Source organism: Colius striatus, chromosome 1, assembly GCF_028858725.1.
Source record: "Colius striatus isolate bColStr4 chromosome 1, bColStr4.1.hap1, whole genome shotgun sequence".
NCBI classification, from domain to species: Eukaryota; Metazoa; Chordata; class Aves; order Coliiformes; family Coliidae; genus Colius; species Colius striatus.
In genome coordinates, this window is record NC_084759.1 from 148,683,964 (window position 1) to 148,702,215 (window position 18,252).

The window sequence follows — 18,252 nt, forward strand, 5'->3', positions numbered from 1 at the left end:
GACCTGTTCACAGAACCAGTCCAGAGGAGGGCCACAGAGATGATCAGAGGGCTGAAGCACCTCTCCTATGAAGACACTCTGAGAGACTTGGAGTTGTTCAACCTGGAGAAGGGAGACTATAGCATCCTTCCAGTATCTAAAAGGGGCCTACAATAAAACTGGAGAGGCACTTTTTACAAGGGGATGTAGTGAGAGGAAAAGAATAAATAGTTTTAAACCGAAGAGGGCAGATTTAGGTTAGACATTAGGAATAAAATCTTCCCTGTGAGGGTGGTGAGGCACTGGAACAAGTTGCCCAAAGAGGCTGTGGATGTCCCATCCCTGGCAGCGTTCAAAGCTAGGTTGGATGAGGCTTTGAGCAACCTGGTCAAGTGGAAGGTGTCTCTGCCTATGGCAGGAGGGTTGGAACTACACGATCTTCAAGTTCTCTGCCAACCCAAAGCAGTCTGTGATTCTATGATTAAAACAAGGTTGTCTGAACACAACTTTATCAGCTCATCCACAGTTCTGTCAGCTCACTGAAGTACACCACATGATTTCAACTGTAAGTTATAACTAGCAAGAAGTATTACCTTGCCAGAAATAGCTGTAGAGATAAACTGAGAGGAGTTCATAGGACCCAACTGTGGGCATTTGAAGTAGCCAGCTAATCTGCTTAGGCTCCATTTGTAGTAGAGTCCTCCTTTGCTGGTACTAGCTTTGGCATATGTCAGACTCTTTCCTGAGCTGATTCAACTCTGTAGCCCAGCAAAAGCACTCTGTGGTTAAATCAGCTTTTGGTCCAGGATGCACCAGACTACAACATGGTAAAGAGCAGGAGTTTATAGCTAGGATAAGGTAACATCCTGGTTTTGATGGTGGTGCGCTGAGCCTGGGGCATAAATTATGTAGGACAAAGACATTGTCCATAGGTGCAAATGTAAGGAAGCCATAACACTAAACAATGAATTTGCATTTTCAGAATATTGCCTCTTCCAATATATGGTTAAATTGAAATCTGTAACTAATGCAAATTCAATTTTTGCTCATGGATATTAGAAATGCTGTAACTTGTGTCACTGCTAACTAGCCGCTTACTATCACACCATTTTTGATGAAGCAAAGTTAAGTGGTTTTATTTGTGAATGGTTAATGCAGTCTGAAGTTTGCACCACTGAATTGAGTCCCATTTTTCTTATGTCATAATGCATTAGAACTGTGAAGAACTACCTATCTACATTCTCTGCAATTTGAGCTTCATTTGCATCTTTATAAAACAATACATTGAGAGCTTATATTCCTCTGGAATGTCTGTTTCAGGGATGAAATATTGTACATATGGCACAAACTGAAGATATATCCACTTCTTTAAGATGCTCTACAACATTTGGAATTGAGTGTGAATATGAAACAAACAAAGGCTGCCATGATAACTTCTTGATGCAAATGGTGGATGTGTCAACTAGGAGAGGAGCACCACTGGATCTTGTATTCATGAACAGGCAGGCTGTGGTTGAAACAGTGAAGGTTGAGGGCAGCCTTGGCTGCAGCAGCCATGAGATGGTGGAGTTCAGGATCTTGTGCAGTAGAAAAAGAATATCAAGCAGGATCACAACCCTGGCCTTTAGCAACAATTGCTAGGGGACATCCCATGGGACAAAGTACTAGAAGGTAAAGGGGCCCAAGATAGTCAGTCTCTATTCAACATTCACTTTTTCCAAGCTCAGGATCAGAGCATCCCAGCAGGTAGGAAATGAAGAAAGGGAGCCAGGAGACCTGCATGCTTAAATAGGGAACTGTTGGGCAAATTCAAGTGTAAGAGGAGAGTCTATAGATCATGGAAGGAAGGGACGGCCACTTGGGATGAATATAAGGCTGTTGTCAGAGGATGCAAGGAAGCAAATAGGAAAGTTAAAACATATTTAGACTTGTATCTTGCAAGGGAGCCCAACAAAAAGGGCTTCTTTAAATAAATCACAGATAAAACTAACGCTAGAGGCGATGTAGGCCCACTGTTGAATGAGGTGGGTGCCCTGGTGACAGAGGATACAGAGAAGGCAGAGTTACAAAATGCCTTTTTAGCCTCGGTCTATACTGCTGGAGACTGTCCTCAGGAGCCCCAGAGCCCAGAGGAAGTCAGGTTAAAGGAGGAGTTTTGTTTGGTTGATGTGGACTGGGTTGAGGTTCAGTTGAGCAACCTGGATGTACATAAATCTATGGACCCTGATGGGATGCACCCACGGGTGCTGAGGAAGCTGGCGGGAGTCATTGCTAAACCACTCTCCCTCATCTTCAGTAAGTTGTGGAGAACACGAGAGGTGCCTGAGGACCGGAGGAAAGCAAATGTCACTCCATTCTTCAAAAAGAGCAAGAAGGAGGAGCTGGGTAACTACAGACCGGTCAGCTTCACCTCCATCCCTGGAAAGGTGATGGAACAACTTTTGCTGGGTGCTGTCTCCAGGCATTTAAAGGACAGGAGGGTCACTGGGAGCGGACGACCAACCTGATAGCCTTTTATGAAGATGTAACCAGGTGGATGGATGTCGGTAGTGCAGTGGCTGTGCAGACTACCGCTCCCGGCATGCCCCGCGGCGCACGCGCTCTGCGGGCCGGGACCCCCCTCCGGCGGGGCGGGCTGCCGGGACTCATCCGTGCTGCCCTGGGCCCGGCGCTGCCCCAGCCGCTCGGCTGCAGTGTTTAGGGTCACTCTGTCCCGTAACTTTTCGCTCCCGTTTCGGACCCGGGGTTACGGCGAGCCGTCGCGACCGGAAGCGCCCGTTGCCATAGCAACCGCCTCGCCAGTAAACATCCCGGGTGCCCCCGGAAGCGGTTGGAGCCGTGGCCTCCCATGTGGGGACTGTCCGTATCGTTCCCGGACGCGGCCGCAGCGGCTGCGACCCACGTGGCCGCAGCCTTACACATTAATGGCTTATTCGTTAAAACGTAACGAGGGGCCGTGCCGGTTAAACGTCTCCGCGGAAACGATTGGCTGAGCGCCGCTCCGTCCGGCCAATCGGCGCCGGCCACGCTCCGTCCGCAGGAAACCGCACATGGAAAGCCGCCATTGGCGGCGATCGCTGCAGGCCCCTCCCTTCTTGGCTTCCCATTGGCTGCGTGTTTGGCGTGGTACACTCCCATTGGCCAGTGGCGGAGCGGCTCCCCCCGCCCTCCGTCGCCCTGGGTTGATAAGGCGGAGGGGGAGGGCCGCGGCCGCTCCAGCGGGCTTAGCGGCAGCGTGGGGTAGGGGCTGCGGCGGGGCACGGGCGCCTCGGGCCGTTCTCTTCTGCGACCGCAGCCGACGCCGCCATGAAGTCGGTGTGGGGGCTCGCTCTGGCGTGCACGCTGCTCCTGGCCGGTGAGTGCCCGCGGCCTTCTGGAAGCTTCCGGCGGGGAGAGGCGGGAGGTCGTGTTCTCGGCCAGCAGGACCCCAACCCGCTGCCCCCCTCACCGCCTCTCCTTACCCCCACTAGCCCTTCCACACGCCCCCCAAAACCCCTCCCCGCCTGCCCTTCTCCCTTTTTCGCTAGGGTAAGGGAGATGGAAGGCCGGCAAGAGTGAGATTTGCGGGTGGGGGATGAGCAGGGCCTTTTGGGAGAGGACTCCTGCTCTCTTATCTATCCCTGCTTTTCTCCCTGGGGGAGTGCGGAGGGAAGTGTTGCCCGGCATGCTGCTTTACTGTGGCCGGCGCCTCTCTCCAGGGAGGCAGCAAGCCGGCGGGGGGTGGGGGACGGTACGTCTGGTGCGGCTCATGCGCCATCACGGGCGGGGGTGGGGGGGAGGGGGCGTTACCTTCCCAATCTCGGATGTCTCTGCTTGAGGTGAACTCTAGGGGAGATGGGGGGTGGAGGGACCGCACCGAGACTAAAAAGATGGGGAGGGGTAAGCAGAGTAGTGTATAGTAGGGGTCAGGCTCAGATCTTCAGATTCCGTGTTTTCCTAGTCTCGGTTAGAGCTGATGAGGTGGACGTGGACGGGACCGTGGAAGATGACTTGGGTAAAAGCAGAGAAGGGTCTCGAACAGATGATGAAGTTGTTCAGAGGTTAGTACCTGGCATTGTGGGTAAGTTTCTTCTGAAATGCTGAGTCTTTCTCTTACTTTTGAAGAGTCGATTCGAGCATCGGTAATACCAAAGTCTCTGAAATGAGAGGGACGCCATTCAAAAGGTCTAGTTAGTTGAGACAAATGAAACAGTTTTGGAAAAGACTACTTTCTTCTAAGTAGGAGTGAGTCTGAGAACTTGTATTCCAAAATATTAAACTTTTTGTCCAATGTCAGTAGCTGTGTAAAACGCAATACATTAACAGGAGCTTACTCCTCTGTAAGGTAGATGTCAGTTTAATGCCTACTAATGAAATAGCTCTGTGCCCATGGGAGCTCTATAGCTCCTGTGAGATATACTGCATACTGAGGTTTTACGGTGGTTTTGATATACCTATATTCCTTGAGTTTCTTTCTAGGAAAAAAAGTCCTTCCAAGCATGGATTTTCAATCAAATTTTAGATGAAGGCTCTGCAGTTGAGGATAGCTGCACCTCCTGCATTTAACTCGTTTGATCGTGAAACTGTTGTGCTGTGTCAGTGATTAAGCGTTGTAGTACCATTCTGTTACTGCATGGTACTTGGTGGTACTGCATGTGGTCAGGACTGCTTTACAGGTTTTCATTGTCCTAACAGAGAGGAAGAAGCTATCCAACTAGATGGCCTGAATGCATCACAGATCAAAGAAATCAGAGAAAAATCTGAGAAGTTTGCGTTTCAAGCAGAAGTGAACAGAATGATGAAACTTATTATCAACTCTTTATATAAAAATAAAGAGGTTAGTGCCTTAATCAGTAGAACATGTTATTAAAACTGCTTGTGTTGTGTGTGTGTTCTGGAATTCCTCACTGTTGTTTTGTATTTCAGATTTTCCTGAGGGAACTTATTTCAAATGCTTCAGATGCTTTAGATAAGATCCGGTTAATATCTCTAACTGATGAAAACGCTCTTGCTGGTAATGAAGAACTTACAGTCAAAATCAAGGTAAGACGCATTAAGTACAATCACCTCTTATGAAGAAGAGGTGGGAAGAACATAGAAATTGCCTCATTAAATCTAAATCAATGGCTTAATGCAAATACAAACAAGAGCCACATCAGGACCTTTGCAATTAGCTTTGTTAAAGACTACTATTAATGGTGAAAATACATTTCTAATTCCATAAAGTGTAACAGATCCTCTTCATTCCTGTAGTTGGTGTAAATTTTAATTACTGTAGCCAGGCGTGTGTTAATTTGGGTAGCTGCTACTCACCATGACAGTGCACTCTGTTAAGATCTGAAATGAAGTCAAATTACATCTTAATCTTGTTGTGGTTTTTTTTTAGTGTGATAAAGAGAAGAACATGCTCCATGTTACAGACACAGGCATTGGCATGACAAAAGAAGAGTTAGTCAAAAACCTGGGTACCATTGCAAAGTCTGGTACAAGTGAATTCTTAAACAAGATGACTGAAATGCAGGATGACAGTCAATCGACCTCCGAGTTAATCGGCCAGTTTGGTGTTGGCTTTTATTCTGCTTTCTTAGTAGCAGACAGAGTTATTGTCACATCAAAACATAACAATGATACTCAACATATTTGGGAGTCAGATTCAAATGAATTCTCTGTGATTGACGATCCAAGAGGAAACACTTTAGGACGTGGCACAACCATAACGTAAGTATAAAGTTTCTTTGAACTTAATAAAAGAAACGTGGGTACAAAATTGCTTATTGGAATACGTGGATGCTTTAGCATTCTGACTCCCACTGTTTATTCTTACAATACAGGTTTTGTTAGTTTGATAGAAACATGCAAACTGTTAACCGCATCCAGAATAAATGTGGAATGATAATGTAGTTTACTTCACGTTCCATTAGATGAACTAAGAACTGTGAGGTCCTTAAAGGACTGTCTGGAATTATATGCTGACAGTTGTCAACACAATTGTGCCCTGTCAACCTGCACAGAGGCTGTAAAACTTTCTCTTGGAAACTAGCTGCTCTCTGTATACCAGTATACAGTATTTGCATCAGACTGGTCCGATGCAAATCTCAAACCTAGGGATAGTTTGACAGTCCTGTTTTCATTGCATTCATAAGCAGAGTCATTTATTTTGGTCTGTGATTAGAGGAGTTCCTCCTGCTGAGGCATGTGATATGAGAGGTTTGTCTCAGTGCTCTGGTTTCAAGCCAGTGAGAGTGCATCAGAGTCCTGATAGGTGTCAGTATGATTTGAGACTTTCATTTAGACATCTAGATATTTTCTTTTCTGCCCCAAATGTTGGGAAAAATAATAAACGCTTCCTTCTCATTGCAGCAGTTCAGTAGGGTTTGTGTTTTTTAAAGAGATACTTGCAGCTGAACTAATAAAAAGCTCACTTAGATAAACTGGAATTGCTGTAGCTGCAAAACTAGGGAAGTGCATCTCCTGTAAAACTACTTGAAAACACTTGCTCAGAATTTTGATTGAAGCTTTTGGATTTGTGGTTTTTCTTTTTCTTTAGCCTTGTCTTGAAGGAGGAAGCATCTGATTATCTTGAGCTGGATACTGTTAAAAATCTAGTGAAGAAATACTCACAGTTCATAAACTTCCCCATATATGTGTGGAGCAGCAAGGTAAGTATATTTAACTGGGCATTGTACAGTATGAGTTTTGGTTGTGAAAACCACATGGCCAGATCTTTCATGAAGGATGAATGCATACTGTAGAACTTCCATTTGTCCAATTTATAGAATTCTTCTGTTCTGACTCTTCTGGCAGCTATTTCCCTAGTTAGTTATCTCCAAGTGTTACTGTTGTTTAAAATGACAAATTTTCAAGGTTTTATGCTGACTTAAAGAACTTTATTGAATGAGAAAGACTGTTCTAATTGCTCAGGAAGAACTTTCTTCCACTGGCTTTATGTAGTACCTAGAAGCTCAGGTAAGCTTTTGAGCATGGTTAGGTGTCCTGAAAATAGGGTAGTGTCTTAACTTTCAGACTAGTTTTTTCTGATGTTTTCTTGGTATAGCATTAACAGTATCACCCATATATATAAACCTAAATGTGAGTTCAGTGACCTTACAGTATATTGAAGGAAAGCACATACTTGTGAAAAATGCAGCTAAAAAAACTCTAGCTACCTACAGATAAAGGCTTGCCATAGGCAAATAGCACCAGTTAAACTAGTGCTCTGAGAGGTGAAGCTGTTTGAGAGAATACTAGAACATAACCTGGTAGGAAGCCATGCACTCCAAGTCCCTACTTTCCTTTGTCTCTTTAGACAGAGACTGTTGAGGAACCCATTGAAGAGGAGGAAGCAAAGGAGAAAGAAGAGACAGATGATGATGAAGCTGCAGTTGAAGAGGAAGATGAAGAAAAGAAACCAAAAACTAAGAAGGTAAGCATTGTCAGACCTGGGGGTTTGTAACTCATGTCAGATAGTTAACAATTCTCATTGGCAGTCTTCCAGCAGTGCATTTGAGTAGTGAGTGCTTTGAAACAGCAATCCTGTTTAAGTGCAGTTAGACATCTTGTCAGGAAGTAAGACTGTAAACAGAAAAGACTTTATTTCAAATCAGGCAAACAACTAACAATGGCCTTGTGAAGCAGCTGTCCCAGAACTAATTATAAATACTTGAGTGAACTGCTGGAAATGGCAGTGGACTCCAGTAATCTGACACTGCTGACTGGTTTAAATTGAGTATACTCTGCTGGAAAGCTTTTTTCAGAAGGGCTGTAGAACAGAGACTGATACTCAGTGGGTATGTTAAATGGACATTAAGACAGCTGGAGGGTAGCCTAAAGGTTTGTTCCTCTGTTACACTAATGTATATAGTTGGATGAGAATATCCAGGACATTGCATCATTTATTTTGTAAATTAGAAGGAATGTGTATTTTTAACATTATATTTTATGACTTAGCTTCAGTGGAGTGTCTTTAATTTAACCTGAAAGAATTTTTATTACACGATGGTGTTACCTAGGTTGAAAAGACTGTGTGGGATTGGGAGCTCATGAATGACATAAAACCAATCTGGCAAAGACCATCTAAAGAAGTTGAAGAAGATGAATACAAAGCTTTTTACAAAACCTTTTCCAAGGTAAGCTCTTCAGCCTCAAGATTGTTTCAAAGCAAGAGATTAGCTATAATATCTCTTCTTCTGTAAGAGGTCTTAAGGTTACTCATCTTCTATGAGTAACTCAGCTGAATCTGCAACTTCTGTCTCTAATAGATTCTACCAAAGCATGGTTAGATAGTTTAATTGTAAAATAATTGCACTTATTTGGCAAACTTCTGTTATTACTGGAAATGAAATGTATCAACTTGCTTGTATTTTTTTCCCCATGCCCATTAAAGTAATTTTGTCTCCCCAGGAACATGATGATCCAATGGCTTATATCCACTTTACTGCTGAAGGCGAAGTAACTTTCAAATCGATCTTGTTTGTTCCTAATTCTGCTCCACGTGGCCTGTTTGATGAATATGGATCCAAAAAAAGTGATTTCATTAAGGTAGGACCACCAAGTGTGTGTAGGTATGATTTCATGTCTTAAAAAACAAACAAAAACATAACCTGGCTGTTGTCTCCTCTTATATCTCAGCTGTATGTTCGAAGAGTGTTCATCACTGATGACTTCCATGACATGATGCCCAAATACCTTAATTTCGTTAAGGGTGTTGTGAGTATTATAAGTTTCATTTCATTTTTTTTTTTTAACTTTTAAATACTGATAGCTGTACTTAATAAGTTTCTTCTTCAATTAGGTGGATTCTGATGATCTTCCTTTGAATGTATCTCGTGAGACACTTCAACAACACAAATTATTAAAGGTAAACTAATTGGTCTTAAATTATTTAATTATAAACTCATGACAGTAGCAAGATTTAGAAGAATAATAGCATGATTAGCTTTTACTTTTAAGGAGTGTGATATTAAATATAGGAAACCCATGCATTGCTGTTTTCAGACTCCTGTCTTTTCATATTAGGAACAGTAAATGTCTTGAATCTGTCCTTTGCAGTGGAGTTGAATTGAGGGTTCTTCCAAGTTCTTATTGTTATAAATTGGTATTGCTCCTTTTTTTTTTCCTTTAGGTGATCAGAAAGAAACTTGTTCGCAAGACTCTTGATATGATCAAGAAAATTGCAGAAGAAAAATACAATGACACATTCTGGAAAGAGTTTGGTACTAATGTAAAGCTTGGAGTTATTGAAGATCACTCCAATCGTACACGACTGGCTAAACTTCTTCGCTTCCAGTCTTCTCATCACGAAAGTAACCTCACAAGCCTTGACCAATATGTGGAAAGAATGAAAGAGAAGCAAGATAAAATTTACTTCATGGCAGGTGCCAGCCGAAAGGAGGTATGTGAGCATGGAGGAAAGAGGAAAAATTGTAGCTCCTAGTTAAAGTAGTACCGTAAACATTGGGAACTGTGTATTTGCTGTAAATGTGGACACTTCATGCTTATGTTACTACTGTAGTTCAGGTTTCCTTGTACCATTTGTCAAATAGTTGTACAGGTTTCAGTAGCTGCTGGTACCAAGGTGGTTAAACTGGCATCTCATCTGTTTTGTCACCTTAGGCTGAGTCTTCCCCATTTGTTGAACGTCTTCTGAAAAAGGGCTATGAAGTGATCTATCTGACTGAACCTGTAGATGAATACTGCATTCAGGCTCTGCCAGAGTTTGATGGAAAGAGGTTTCAGAATGTAGCAAAAGAAGGAGTTAAGTTTGAAGAAAGTGAAAAGTCTAAGGAGAGTCGGGAAGCCTTGGAAAAGGAATATGAACCACTCTTAAACTGGATGAAAGACAAAGCTCTAAAAGACAAGGTAAAACGTTATATGCCATGCATTAATCTGTAAATGCTGTTGTACTTGCTACAACACAGCCTGCAGATTCTTTTGAGTGTAGACTTTCTTTTCATGGGTAAATAAACTTAATACCTTTATTTCTGGAAGATGAGTTGGAATGTGATCTTGAAGCTCTCAGAAAATATTGAAGTGACAGGGAAATTCAGAATTATTCACTGTATAAGCTATTAGCTCTGTGAACTAATATCAAGGCTTTTTTTGCAGATTGAAAAGGCTGTGCTATCTCAACGTTTAACCCAGTCACCATGTGCTCTTGTGGCCAGTCAGTATGGATGGTCTGGTAACATGGAAAGGATCATGAAGGCTCAAGCTTACCAAACTGGGAAGGATATATCTACCAAGTAAGCTTTCATTCATATAGCAGGAGACATGAAATGTAGTTGATGGCTTCCCTTGCTTGGTGTGGGCAGACCAGTCTTCTATTTGGTTCAGATGATCCTCCATATTTTTGAAGTCACTTAAAACCAAGTTGCAGTCTCTGTCATAGTCTTATATTGTTCTTCCAAAGCCCAGCATGTAAAACTGCCTGGTGAGAGACCCATCAGTGGCATTTGCTGTCTGTCATTTGGTGACGAGAAAATGAACTGTCTTAGTAATTTGAATGCTCCTTAGAGTTAAGCTAGTGTTTTAGTGGGGCAGAGGGAGGAATATACTTGGCTGTAATCAGTATTCATGGGTTTAAAGATACAGTTGGGTCCTGTACTTCAAAACTCAGTGATGTAACTTCTTTTCAGCTACTATGCTAGCCAAAAGAAGACATTTGAAATTAACCCGAGACATCCACTGATCAAGGACATGCTGAGGCGAGTCAAGGTAAACAAATAACAGTAAAATTCTGACAACGTGGCTGCATATGACCTTATGAATTAACAGTTCTGATGGGTTTTCTTAATGTTGTTCCACATTAGGAAAATGAAGATGACAAAACAGTTTCAGATCTGGCAGTGGTATTGTTTGAAACTGCAACTTTGCGATCAGGATACATGTTACCAGACACTAAGGAATATGGAGACAGAATTGAAAGGATGCTTCGCTTAAGTTTGAACATTGACCTGGATGCAAAGGTTAGTTTGCCTTCAACTTGGGGCTGATAATTGAATTATTCCTGCTGTATCAAGTATCTATCAAGCACATACTTGATAGATATGCATAAAATGAAGCGTATCTAGTTTCCTACACTTAGGGTGGGCCATTAGGAGCCCAGTTCAAGTACCTAGGTGCAAAACTGATGAGTCTGTACTTCATGCTTATGCCTCCCTTCCACTCTCCTTTCTAGTTGCTTGAGATTTTGCTATTGCATTATACTTATCAAGCATTGTCATTAACAAAGTGGTGGTTCTATGAGAGCAAACCGAGGACCAAAGGCACATGTGCCTGTCTAATGAGCGGAGAAATTTCTGAGTAGATTAATCATGCAAGTTTTCAATGGTGTGCCAAGAACTTGTGCTGGAGGAGGCATGGTAGTGTGTCAGTGCTAAACAGAATTTGCTTTTCCCTTCAGATAGCTTGGGGCAGATGTTAAGAACTGACAGTGAATACTTCCATAGCCTGCATTTAGCTCCACAATGAATAAACATCCTAAGCAAATAAAGTAAACTGTCACTTCCCTACAGGTGGAAGAAGAACCTGAAGAGCCTGAAGATGCAGCTGAGGAAGCAGACCAAGATGAAGAGGAAGTGGATGCTGATGCTGATGACAGTGAAACACAGAAGGTAAGGTCTCACAATATTTATATGCAGCTTTGGTGCTTTCTGACAAACTTTTTCACTTTGCCTTTCCTGACACTAGTTTTTAGTGTGAGGTTTTCAAAGCTTTTCTTGAAAGGCAGACAAACCTGCTGCACAAATTAACATTTCATTCCTTGTCAGACTATCTTGTAAGAAGAAAAGACTTGGGTGTGTTTGAAGTTGGAGCTAAATGAAGCTTAAGAGACTAAGAGTGCCCCATGGCAAGAAAACAGCAACAAACCTTCTACAGTGAACTTGGTTGGATTTCCACAGCTTATAGACGGGAAAGGGCAAGAACATAGTTTCAAATGCTTACAATATAGAGTTTCAAGAAGACCAAGCAGTTTGGCTGTTGTGAGATCAGCTTTTACTTAGCTAACATGTGCAGCTTTAATGATATTTTGATGGATATGCTGAGTTTTTCCAATACCACAGTTATTAAAGTTATTAGGAGGTTCCAACTGGACTTGCTTTCTCAGGTTGCTTTTGGAAGAGTCCTGTGAGATGTTATCTTGTGACTAGTGAAGATATGTAACTCAGATATGTACTTACTTTCTATTAAGTGTCAGATGATTCAAGAGAAAATTGAGGAACAATGCTAATTGTACTATAGCTGCTCAATTTTGATGTCACTATTGCATTTACACAGCAGTGTAACCTGCAGTGACAAATCTATTATCAAAAGTTAAGTTCTGTTAGTTGGATTAGGACACTTGCAGGTTTCTGGCTACTGACTGGAAAGCAGATGTTCTTTGTAGCCCTGCAATCAAGTAGAATAGTGCTGGTAATAGCCCTCTTACTGTGTCTGAAAGATAGCTTAGGAAGTATTCAAGATTAAATGATATATTTGATCTACTGCTAACTCTTAATAGCAAAGGCTTTAACATTCTATCATTTGAATGGAAGCTTGACTTTTATACCTCTTTTAAAAGTATGTTACTTACTGGAAAGCATCAGCAGTACTTAGGTTCAGCTCTTCTGAGAGAGTTCTTTTGTAACCTGTTCCACTTTGGAAAAAGCAACATTATGATTTTTGTCTTGTCTCCACAGGAATCCACAGATGTGAAAGATGAACTGTAAGCTGCACTCAACTACCGTCTTGCATTGGGGGGTTAACAGGGAATGTGAATTAGATTTTTTTGGTTTTTTCCACTGTAAAATGTTGAGGGATGGTTTGGGGTTTAAGGGTAAAGGAGAATTTTTTTTTAAGTTCACTTTTCTAAAAACATTCCTCATGAATGTAAATTTGTATTATTTAACTGACTTGGTGTAAAATCATGTCATCTAATAAATAAAAATGTTCCCAAACACCACTAGCTCTAAACTTATACATAGTAAGCTCTCTTTGGGTGCTAGCACAAGGAGATGAAGAGAGTGTCTTGAGCATTCACACCCTTCGCAGTCTGTATTACTTTCCACACTGACACAGCCCACACTTAAAAGTGTAGCATATGCCCAGGGATGGGTTTTGTGTTAACCAGCCTGCCAAGCTGTTTGGCCAAAATGTACCTGGTCTCTTACGTGCTGTGCTGAATTTTCTAGTTGGAATATACAAGAAGTTATGTATGTACTGACCTCTTAAGGATGAGATGGGGCATTTAAAAAGGGCATTGGAACTGCCAGCTTCCACTGCATGGGACTTGATTCCACTGTACAGTACAGGCAGTGGTACCTTTTACAGCTGAGGGGAAAAAAAATAATCTGTGAAGCACTTTTGGTGGGTTTTATAAAGATGGAAGCTCTCATCTCTTACAGTTACTCTTAAATGCTGCTGTTCTTAAGCTATTGCACCTTTTTTTTCCCCTCTCTATCTACAGTGTTTTGCCATACTAATCTAATTCAATCTACATCTGTTGACACCAAATTGTAAAGGAGGCAGGTTCAACTGGAAGCCCCCTTGTATTAGCTTTATCTAGTGTTAGGTTTTCTTACTTATGCCTCTGTTCAAACATCTTCACAGGTTTGGTAGTGTTTATGCTGAAGTTCTTGGTTTTTTCCTTTCCTCTGTAGAAGTAATACATAAGAGTAGTACTTCTGTACAGTAATTTGAATTGAAAATATATCTTCTGTTTCCTCAACAGAATTTGTGTGAAGTTTGAGGTTATGCAGTCTGATGTAAAATAAAACTGTTTAGGTGAGGGCACTAAACACTGACCTGAAGAACTTGCATTATTTACTTTTCTTAGACTGCTTCTATATTGCCCAAATACTGTTTCCATGCAATAAATACACATGCCCTCTATCAGTGTGGTCAGTTATTATGGTCTAACAGAGCATAGTCACTAAGGAGCTAAAGCTGGTAATGCTAATATGAGTCCTTTGTTACTAAGGTACTGGAATAGGGTAGATGCACTGTTTCTCTTATCACAGTCAAGTTTTGTGCTCTGGAGCAATCAACTGCTGCTGGTTTGTTCTAATACTTTCTAAAATATCACTTCTAGTGGGTACACACCCCTCTCTAACCCTTTGACCAGCCTGGGTGGCAAAGGAGGCTCAAGCCTACTGTAGAGTGCTTCTGCAGCTAAGAAACCAGAAGCAGAAGCCTAGGCTTGTTTGCTAAAGTATTCTTACTCTATTAAGTCTACAAGTAAATAAGTAAGCTTTGTTCCATAGCTGAAGTTTCTAAAGCTTTGATTAGTTTTAGGATGACACATCTAAGCTAATTTCAGAAATAAAAAGAGCACACTTGAGAGTCATGCTTTGTGCTTTCTCATCTTCCTCAGCTCAGGAGATCACATGCAAAACAGCTGTGGTCCAGCTGCTTTCTCTACCCTGGGGTGACAACTGTTTGCTATTAATAGGCCTAAAATGCAGTTGCAAGTGTGGCTAGGGTTTGGTGTTTTTTTGTCAGCTCTGTGAAGCAAGACAGCCTCCATGCTAGAAGTATCTCTCAGTCATACTGAAGCTGCTTCTTCAGTGCTACAGTCATGCTGATTCTGGGGCAGGGGAGGGTCACCTCTGCAGTTGACCTAGTGTATTGTCAGTTTTGCTGTTCCTTGATGGGCACTAATGAGAACAGTTCCTTCCATGCTAGAAAACACTGGGGTAAACTCGATGTTCCCTATTGCTTAGTTTTCATTAGCAGCAGGATACATTCAGAAATACAAGCAAAATTAGTAATTTCCCATTGCAGCCTTTAGAAAATACGGAGAAATGCATTTTGTGTCAAAAGTCAACAAGAGAGGTGATAGTCTGACAAAATGTGAGTAACACAGTGAGTCCTGGATCATTAAAGGGAGAACTGAAAAACTGCTGTTCCTGCTGTGGTTAGAACAGGAACAAAGTACTGCTGAACCACTCCATCTTGTCCAATTAACTTTACCTTACACTGAGGTGGATGGTTGTCAGTGTAAGCTTGCTTTAGGTTCAGTGAAGAAAAAAGTAGTTTCACCAGAACTAGACCTAATAATGATTTCTTTGACTGATTTCATTTAGGTGTGCCATCTGACATTTACCTGAAACCTTTCCCTCCATGCTGCTGTCACTGATAAAGGTGTCTGAGATATGCAGCCTGTGATGTATTAACAACAAGTACAGGCTGCATGCTCAACAGCCACATGGGCACATGAGAGCAGAAGAGGATTTCATGCTGCCTGGGCTGCTTTTCTAGGTGAGCTGATAGCTGCAAAACTCTGTAAGAGCAGAAACATGCAACGGAACTATCCACTTTCCTCCCTAGGAAAACTATTCCAAATTATGCAAACATAAATAAAATAGCTTTACAGCTGAAAAAGTAGTAAAACAGCACTTTCAGTGGTCATTACTGATCTCTCTGCTACTAGAAGAGCTCCAAGTACTTTGCCAGTAGGAATTAGGGAGCTTTTTTGTTTCCTTAATGGGTAACCTGTCAGACTGTGGTTTTCTATCCCCAAGTGAAACGTGAGTGAGAATGGAGGATGAAGCCTGTACCTTATCTTGGTACCTTCCTCAAGAGAAAGCAATCCTCAACCTTCACCAGCTCTACTGCATACCATTAAAAAATGAGGTTTTGCATCATCTTTGCAGGACACTGACTTTATGTAACGTCTCAAGCTCCTACTGTGAGTTTTGTGGCAATCTTATTTCAGCACTGAAAGGTAAACCTGCACTTGTTATTTCAGTTTTGTATATTTACAGCTATCAAAATCAGCCACAAACAGAAGAAAATGTCCAAATGGAGTACAAACTTACATTCATCTCAATGTATGTATTTGTCCCATTTTAACTAATACAACCAAGTTAAGTTGTAAGATCTTCCCCAGCCTTATAACAGAACAAAGCAGATTTCTTGCTGGCTGTAGAGACAGAAAGCCGATGTAACTGCTATTGCAGCACTTAGCCAGCATTGGAAGGAGTGAAACAAGTGCTGCAGTAAGTAATATTTCTTATTTGTACACGCCATCACTTACTGTGTCACATGCTGTGTTACATCCAGTAGCACTGAGTTATGGCTTAAAATTAAAGGAAATGCCCATGGGTGAGTGAGGTTCGACAACACACAGATAAGCTTAGTCAGGCTAACTCAAAAGTGACTTCTCACTACACTAAACTGCCTTTACTTGTTCATCAGCTTAAAAGTTTAAAACTCCATCAGACTCACCAACGTGAGTTTACATCTTTTATTCTGAAGAACACACTGCAATCAAGATGAAGAAATTATAGTTTTGGCGTATAACCAATTGGATGTAACAGGATTCATCGTATGTTTATTTTTAGTGCTGCCTGAAAGGAAACAAAAGTCTAAGGGAGGACAGTATTTCACAGATGGCTTTTTGCAGTTGAGACAGTTGAACAAGTGTTTTATCAGTTCTAGTTTTCATAACGTACGTAAATTCTTGTCACTGTTGTGAGTTCTGAACTTGGCTCGATCTTGGTTTTAGACCCAACAGTTCTGTTTTCAGTTCTCCAGGCTTAGGAGGTATTTCAGGTATACTCTGTTAGAAAGAGAGAAATACATCAGTGTTGTGGCAGAAGAAAAATCAAACTCACAAAACAGAAGATTAGCATGCTCTGTAAGAGACAGTACTATAGACAAGCTGTGATTACACCACTCTCTTTTTTGAGCCAAGTATAATTCTTACATGCAAAACATCTTAACTTATAACCTTTTTGCAATCCGACTTTTACTTCAAAGCATGATTTGGGAAAAAAATGGAGAAAAAACGAAGAACAGGCAGTTTGTGTAAAGGAACAAAGCTTCTTTTTGTCATTTAAGAAAGTAAGTTTGTTTGAGACCTCTGCTATTGTTTTAAAGCATCAGTTGCAGTTTCCACATATTCCTTCTCTTGGTAACAGAAGCAACTCACTGATTTTATCTTTCTGGTTTAGAAATTAAGCACTGAAATAGGAGACGAAACATAAAAAAGGAAAATAGATGACATTTAAAATGCCATGCCTCCTCAGATTCTGTGATAGTTTGAAGAGGTGTAGACTATTAGATCATTCTGAATAAATATGCCCATTTGCCTGCAAAGAAGGCTATTATACATAAATTCTTATACATCTATCAATGACTCAAGCCTCAGTGCTTAAATTTTAACATGACAGCTCAAGCATGGCTTTTAACATATTTATGATTTCAGTACAGCAGAGTTTTCAAAAATCAAAAAGTACACAAGACTAGGAGTATGAGGTAAGGCTTAAAGGTTAGAAGGCCTTCGAGAGACCACATCGATCATTTAATATCCCTAGTGGACGCTCTCATCTGAAGCTGGGTTTTCTGTAACTTCCATAGCCTTGATTCTCAGTCTGCCATTGTTTCTAATGCAACCTTTTGGCCATCTTCGTTTCCATTATCGGAGACAGGGGAAAAAATGCGCCTAAATCTAATATTCTTCTCGGCGTTTGTGTGTACTCTTCAAAAAAACAACTTCTCACGGTAGAAAACTCTTCTGAAGAAGCCCGCGCAGTTGTCTTAATGTTCGGTAGCAGCTTGAAGGCAGCTCCCGAAAGAAGACCGGGCTACCTGTCCGCTCTTTCCCCACCGGCTGCTGGCTGTTGGCGGCCAGACCAGAGACTTCTCTCTGCGCAACTTCTCCGGGAGGCCTCCCCACCACATCCCACAGACGCGCTACCGGCCTCCCTCGGGCAACCAGCCGCCGGAACCGACCCCACACTTACAAGGTCAGGCCGGTAGTACCTGTGCACGACCTCCGCGCCGGCAAACATGGCCAGCATACTGGCCGCCAGCGTCTTCAGGTAGGTGGGCCACGGCACGCCGGCGGGCATGGCCGCGGGGCCGCGCTGCCCCGCACGGAGGCGGCCGCACCGGGAAGCCGAGACGAGGGAGAGCCGCTCGCCCCCCCGGCCCCGCCACACGTAAGGCGCCGGACGTGCGTCACTTCCCCCGCCTCCCGGGGGGCCGCCGCTTGCCGGCGGGGCCGAGGCCCGCCCCTCGCAGAGGAGCACCCGCGGGGTCAGCTGTGGTGTGGGCCCTGAAGCCCTCTGGCTCTGCGGAGCTGTCCCGGTGGCGGGAGGTCGCCCCGCTCCCAGCCGGGCACGGCTGAGCCGACCGCGGCGAGGCCGCCACGAGCCGCCCCGACGCCGGCGCCGGCGCCGCCTCCTCCCCGCGCCCCTCCCCCGCCGGCCCGGCCGGACGGCTGCGCGCTCCCATTGGCCGCCGACGGTCACGTGAGGCGGGGCTGCCCGGCAGGTCGGTGGTGGCTCTGAGGCGCGGGGGAGGGGGCGG

General features: G+C 42.9%; 2 protein-coding genes across 2 annotated transcripts; one reads left to right on the plus strand and one right to left on the minus strand.

The window, feature by feature from the left end:
- Window positions 1-3,176: 3,176 nt before the first annotated feature.
- HSP90B1 (heat shock protein 90 beta family member 1) lies at window positions 3,177-12,893 on the plus strand. Its single transcript, XM_062011240.1, has 18 exons — window positions 3,177-3,334; window positions 3,920-4,019; window positions 4,654-4,795; window positions 4,885-5,001; window positions 5,345-5,676; window positions 6,506-6,617; window positions 7,265-7,381; window positions 7,968-8,084; window positions 8,359-8,496; window positions 8,587-8,664; window positions 8,750-8,815; window positions 9,080-9,349; window positions 9,571-9,816; window positions 10,063-10,199; window positions 10,593-10,671; window positions 10,767-10,922; window positions 11,472-11,570; window positions 12,636-12,893. Exons 1-18 carry the CDS (start codon window positions 3,286-3,288, stop codon window positions 12,663-12,665), a joined length of 2,385 nt encoding a protein of 794 aa, XP_061867224.1. The 5' UTR covers window positions 3,177-3,285; the 3' UTR covers window positions 12,666-12,893.
- Window positions 12,894-16,169: 3,276 nt separating this feature from the next.
- CUNH12orf73 (chromosome unknown C12orf73 homolog) lies at window positions 16,170-18,111 on the minus strand. Its single transcript, XM_062011286.1, has 2 exons — window positions 17,685-18,111; window positions 16,170-16,498 (listed from the first exon to the last, which is right to left on the minus strand). The coding sequence occupies exons 1-2, from the start codon at window positions 17,790-17,792 to the stop codon at window positions 16,403-16,405; spliced, it is 204 nt and encodes a 67-aa protein (XP_061867270.1). The 5' UTR covers window positions 17,793-18,111; the 3' UTR covers window positions 16,170-16,402.
- Between the last annotated feature and the right edge of the window lie 141 nt (window positions 18,112-18,252).

Excerpts from the sequence above, each read along its gene's own strand:
- HSP90B1 (XM_062011240.1), top strand. The coding sequence starts at position 3,286 with ATGAAGTCGGTGTGGGGGCTCGCTCTGGCGTGCACGCTGCTCCTGGCC. Across the intron at positions 5,002-5,344 it reads AACTTACAGTCAAAATCAAG|TGTGATAAAGAGAAGAACAT; the intron begins GTAAGACGCATT and ends GTTTTTTTTTAG. Across the intron at positions 10,200-10,592 it reads GGGAAGGATATATCTACCAA|CTACTATGCTAGCCAAAAGA; the intron begins GTAAGCTTTCAT and ends ACTTCTTTTCAG.
- CUNH12orf73 (XM_062011286.1), bottom strand. The coding sequence starts at position 17,792 with ATGCCCGCCGGCGTGCCGTGGCCCACCTACCTGAAGACGCTGGCGGCC. Across the intron at positions 16,499-17,684 it reads GGTACTACCGGCCTGACCTT|AGTATACCTGAAATACCTCC; the intron begins GTAAGTGTGGGG and ends TCTTTCTAACAG.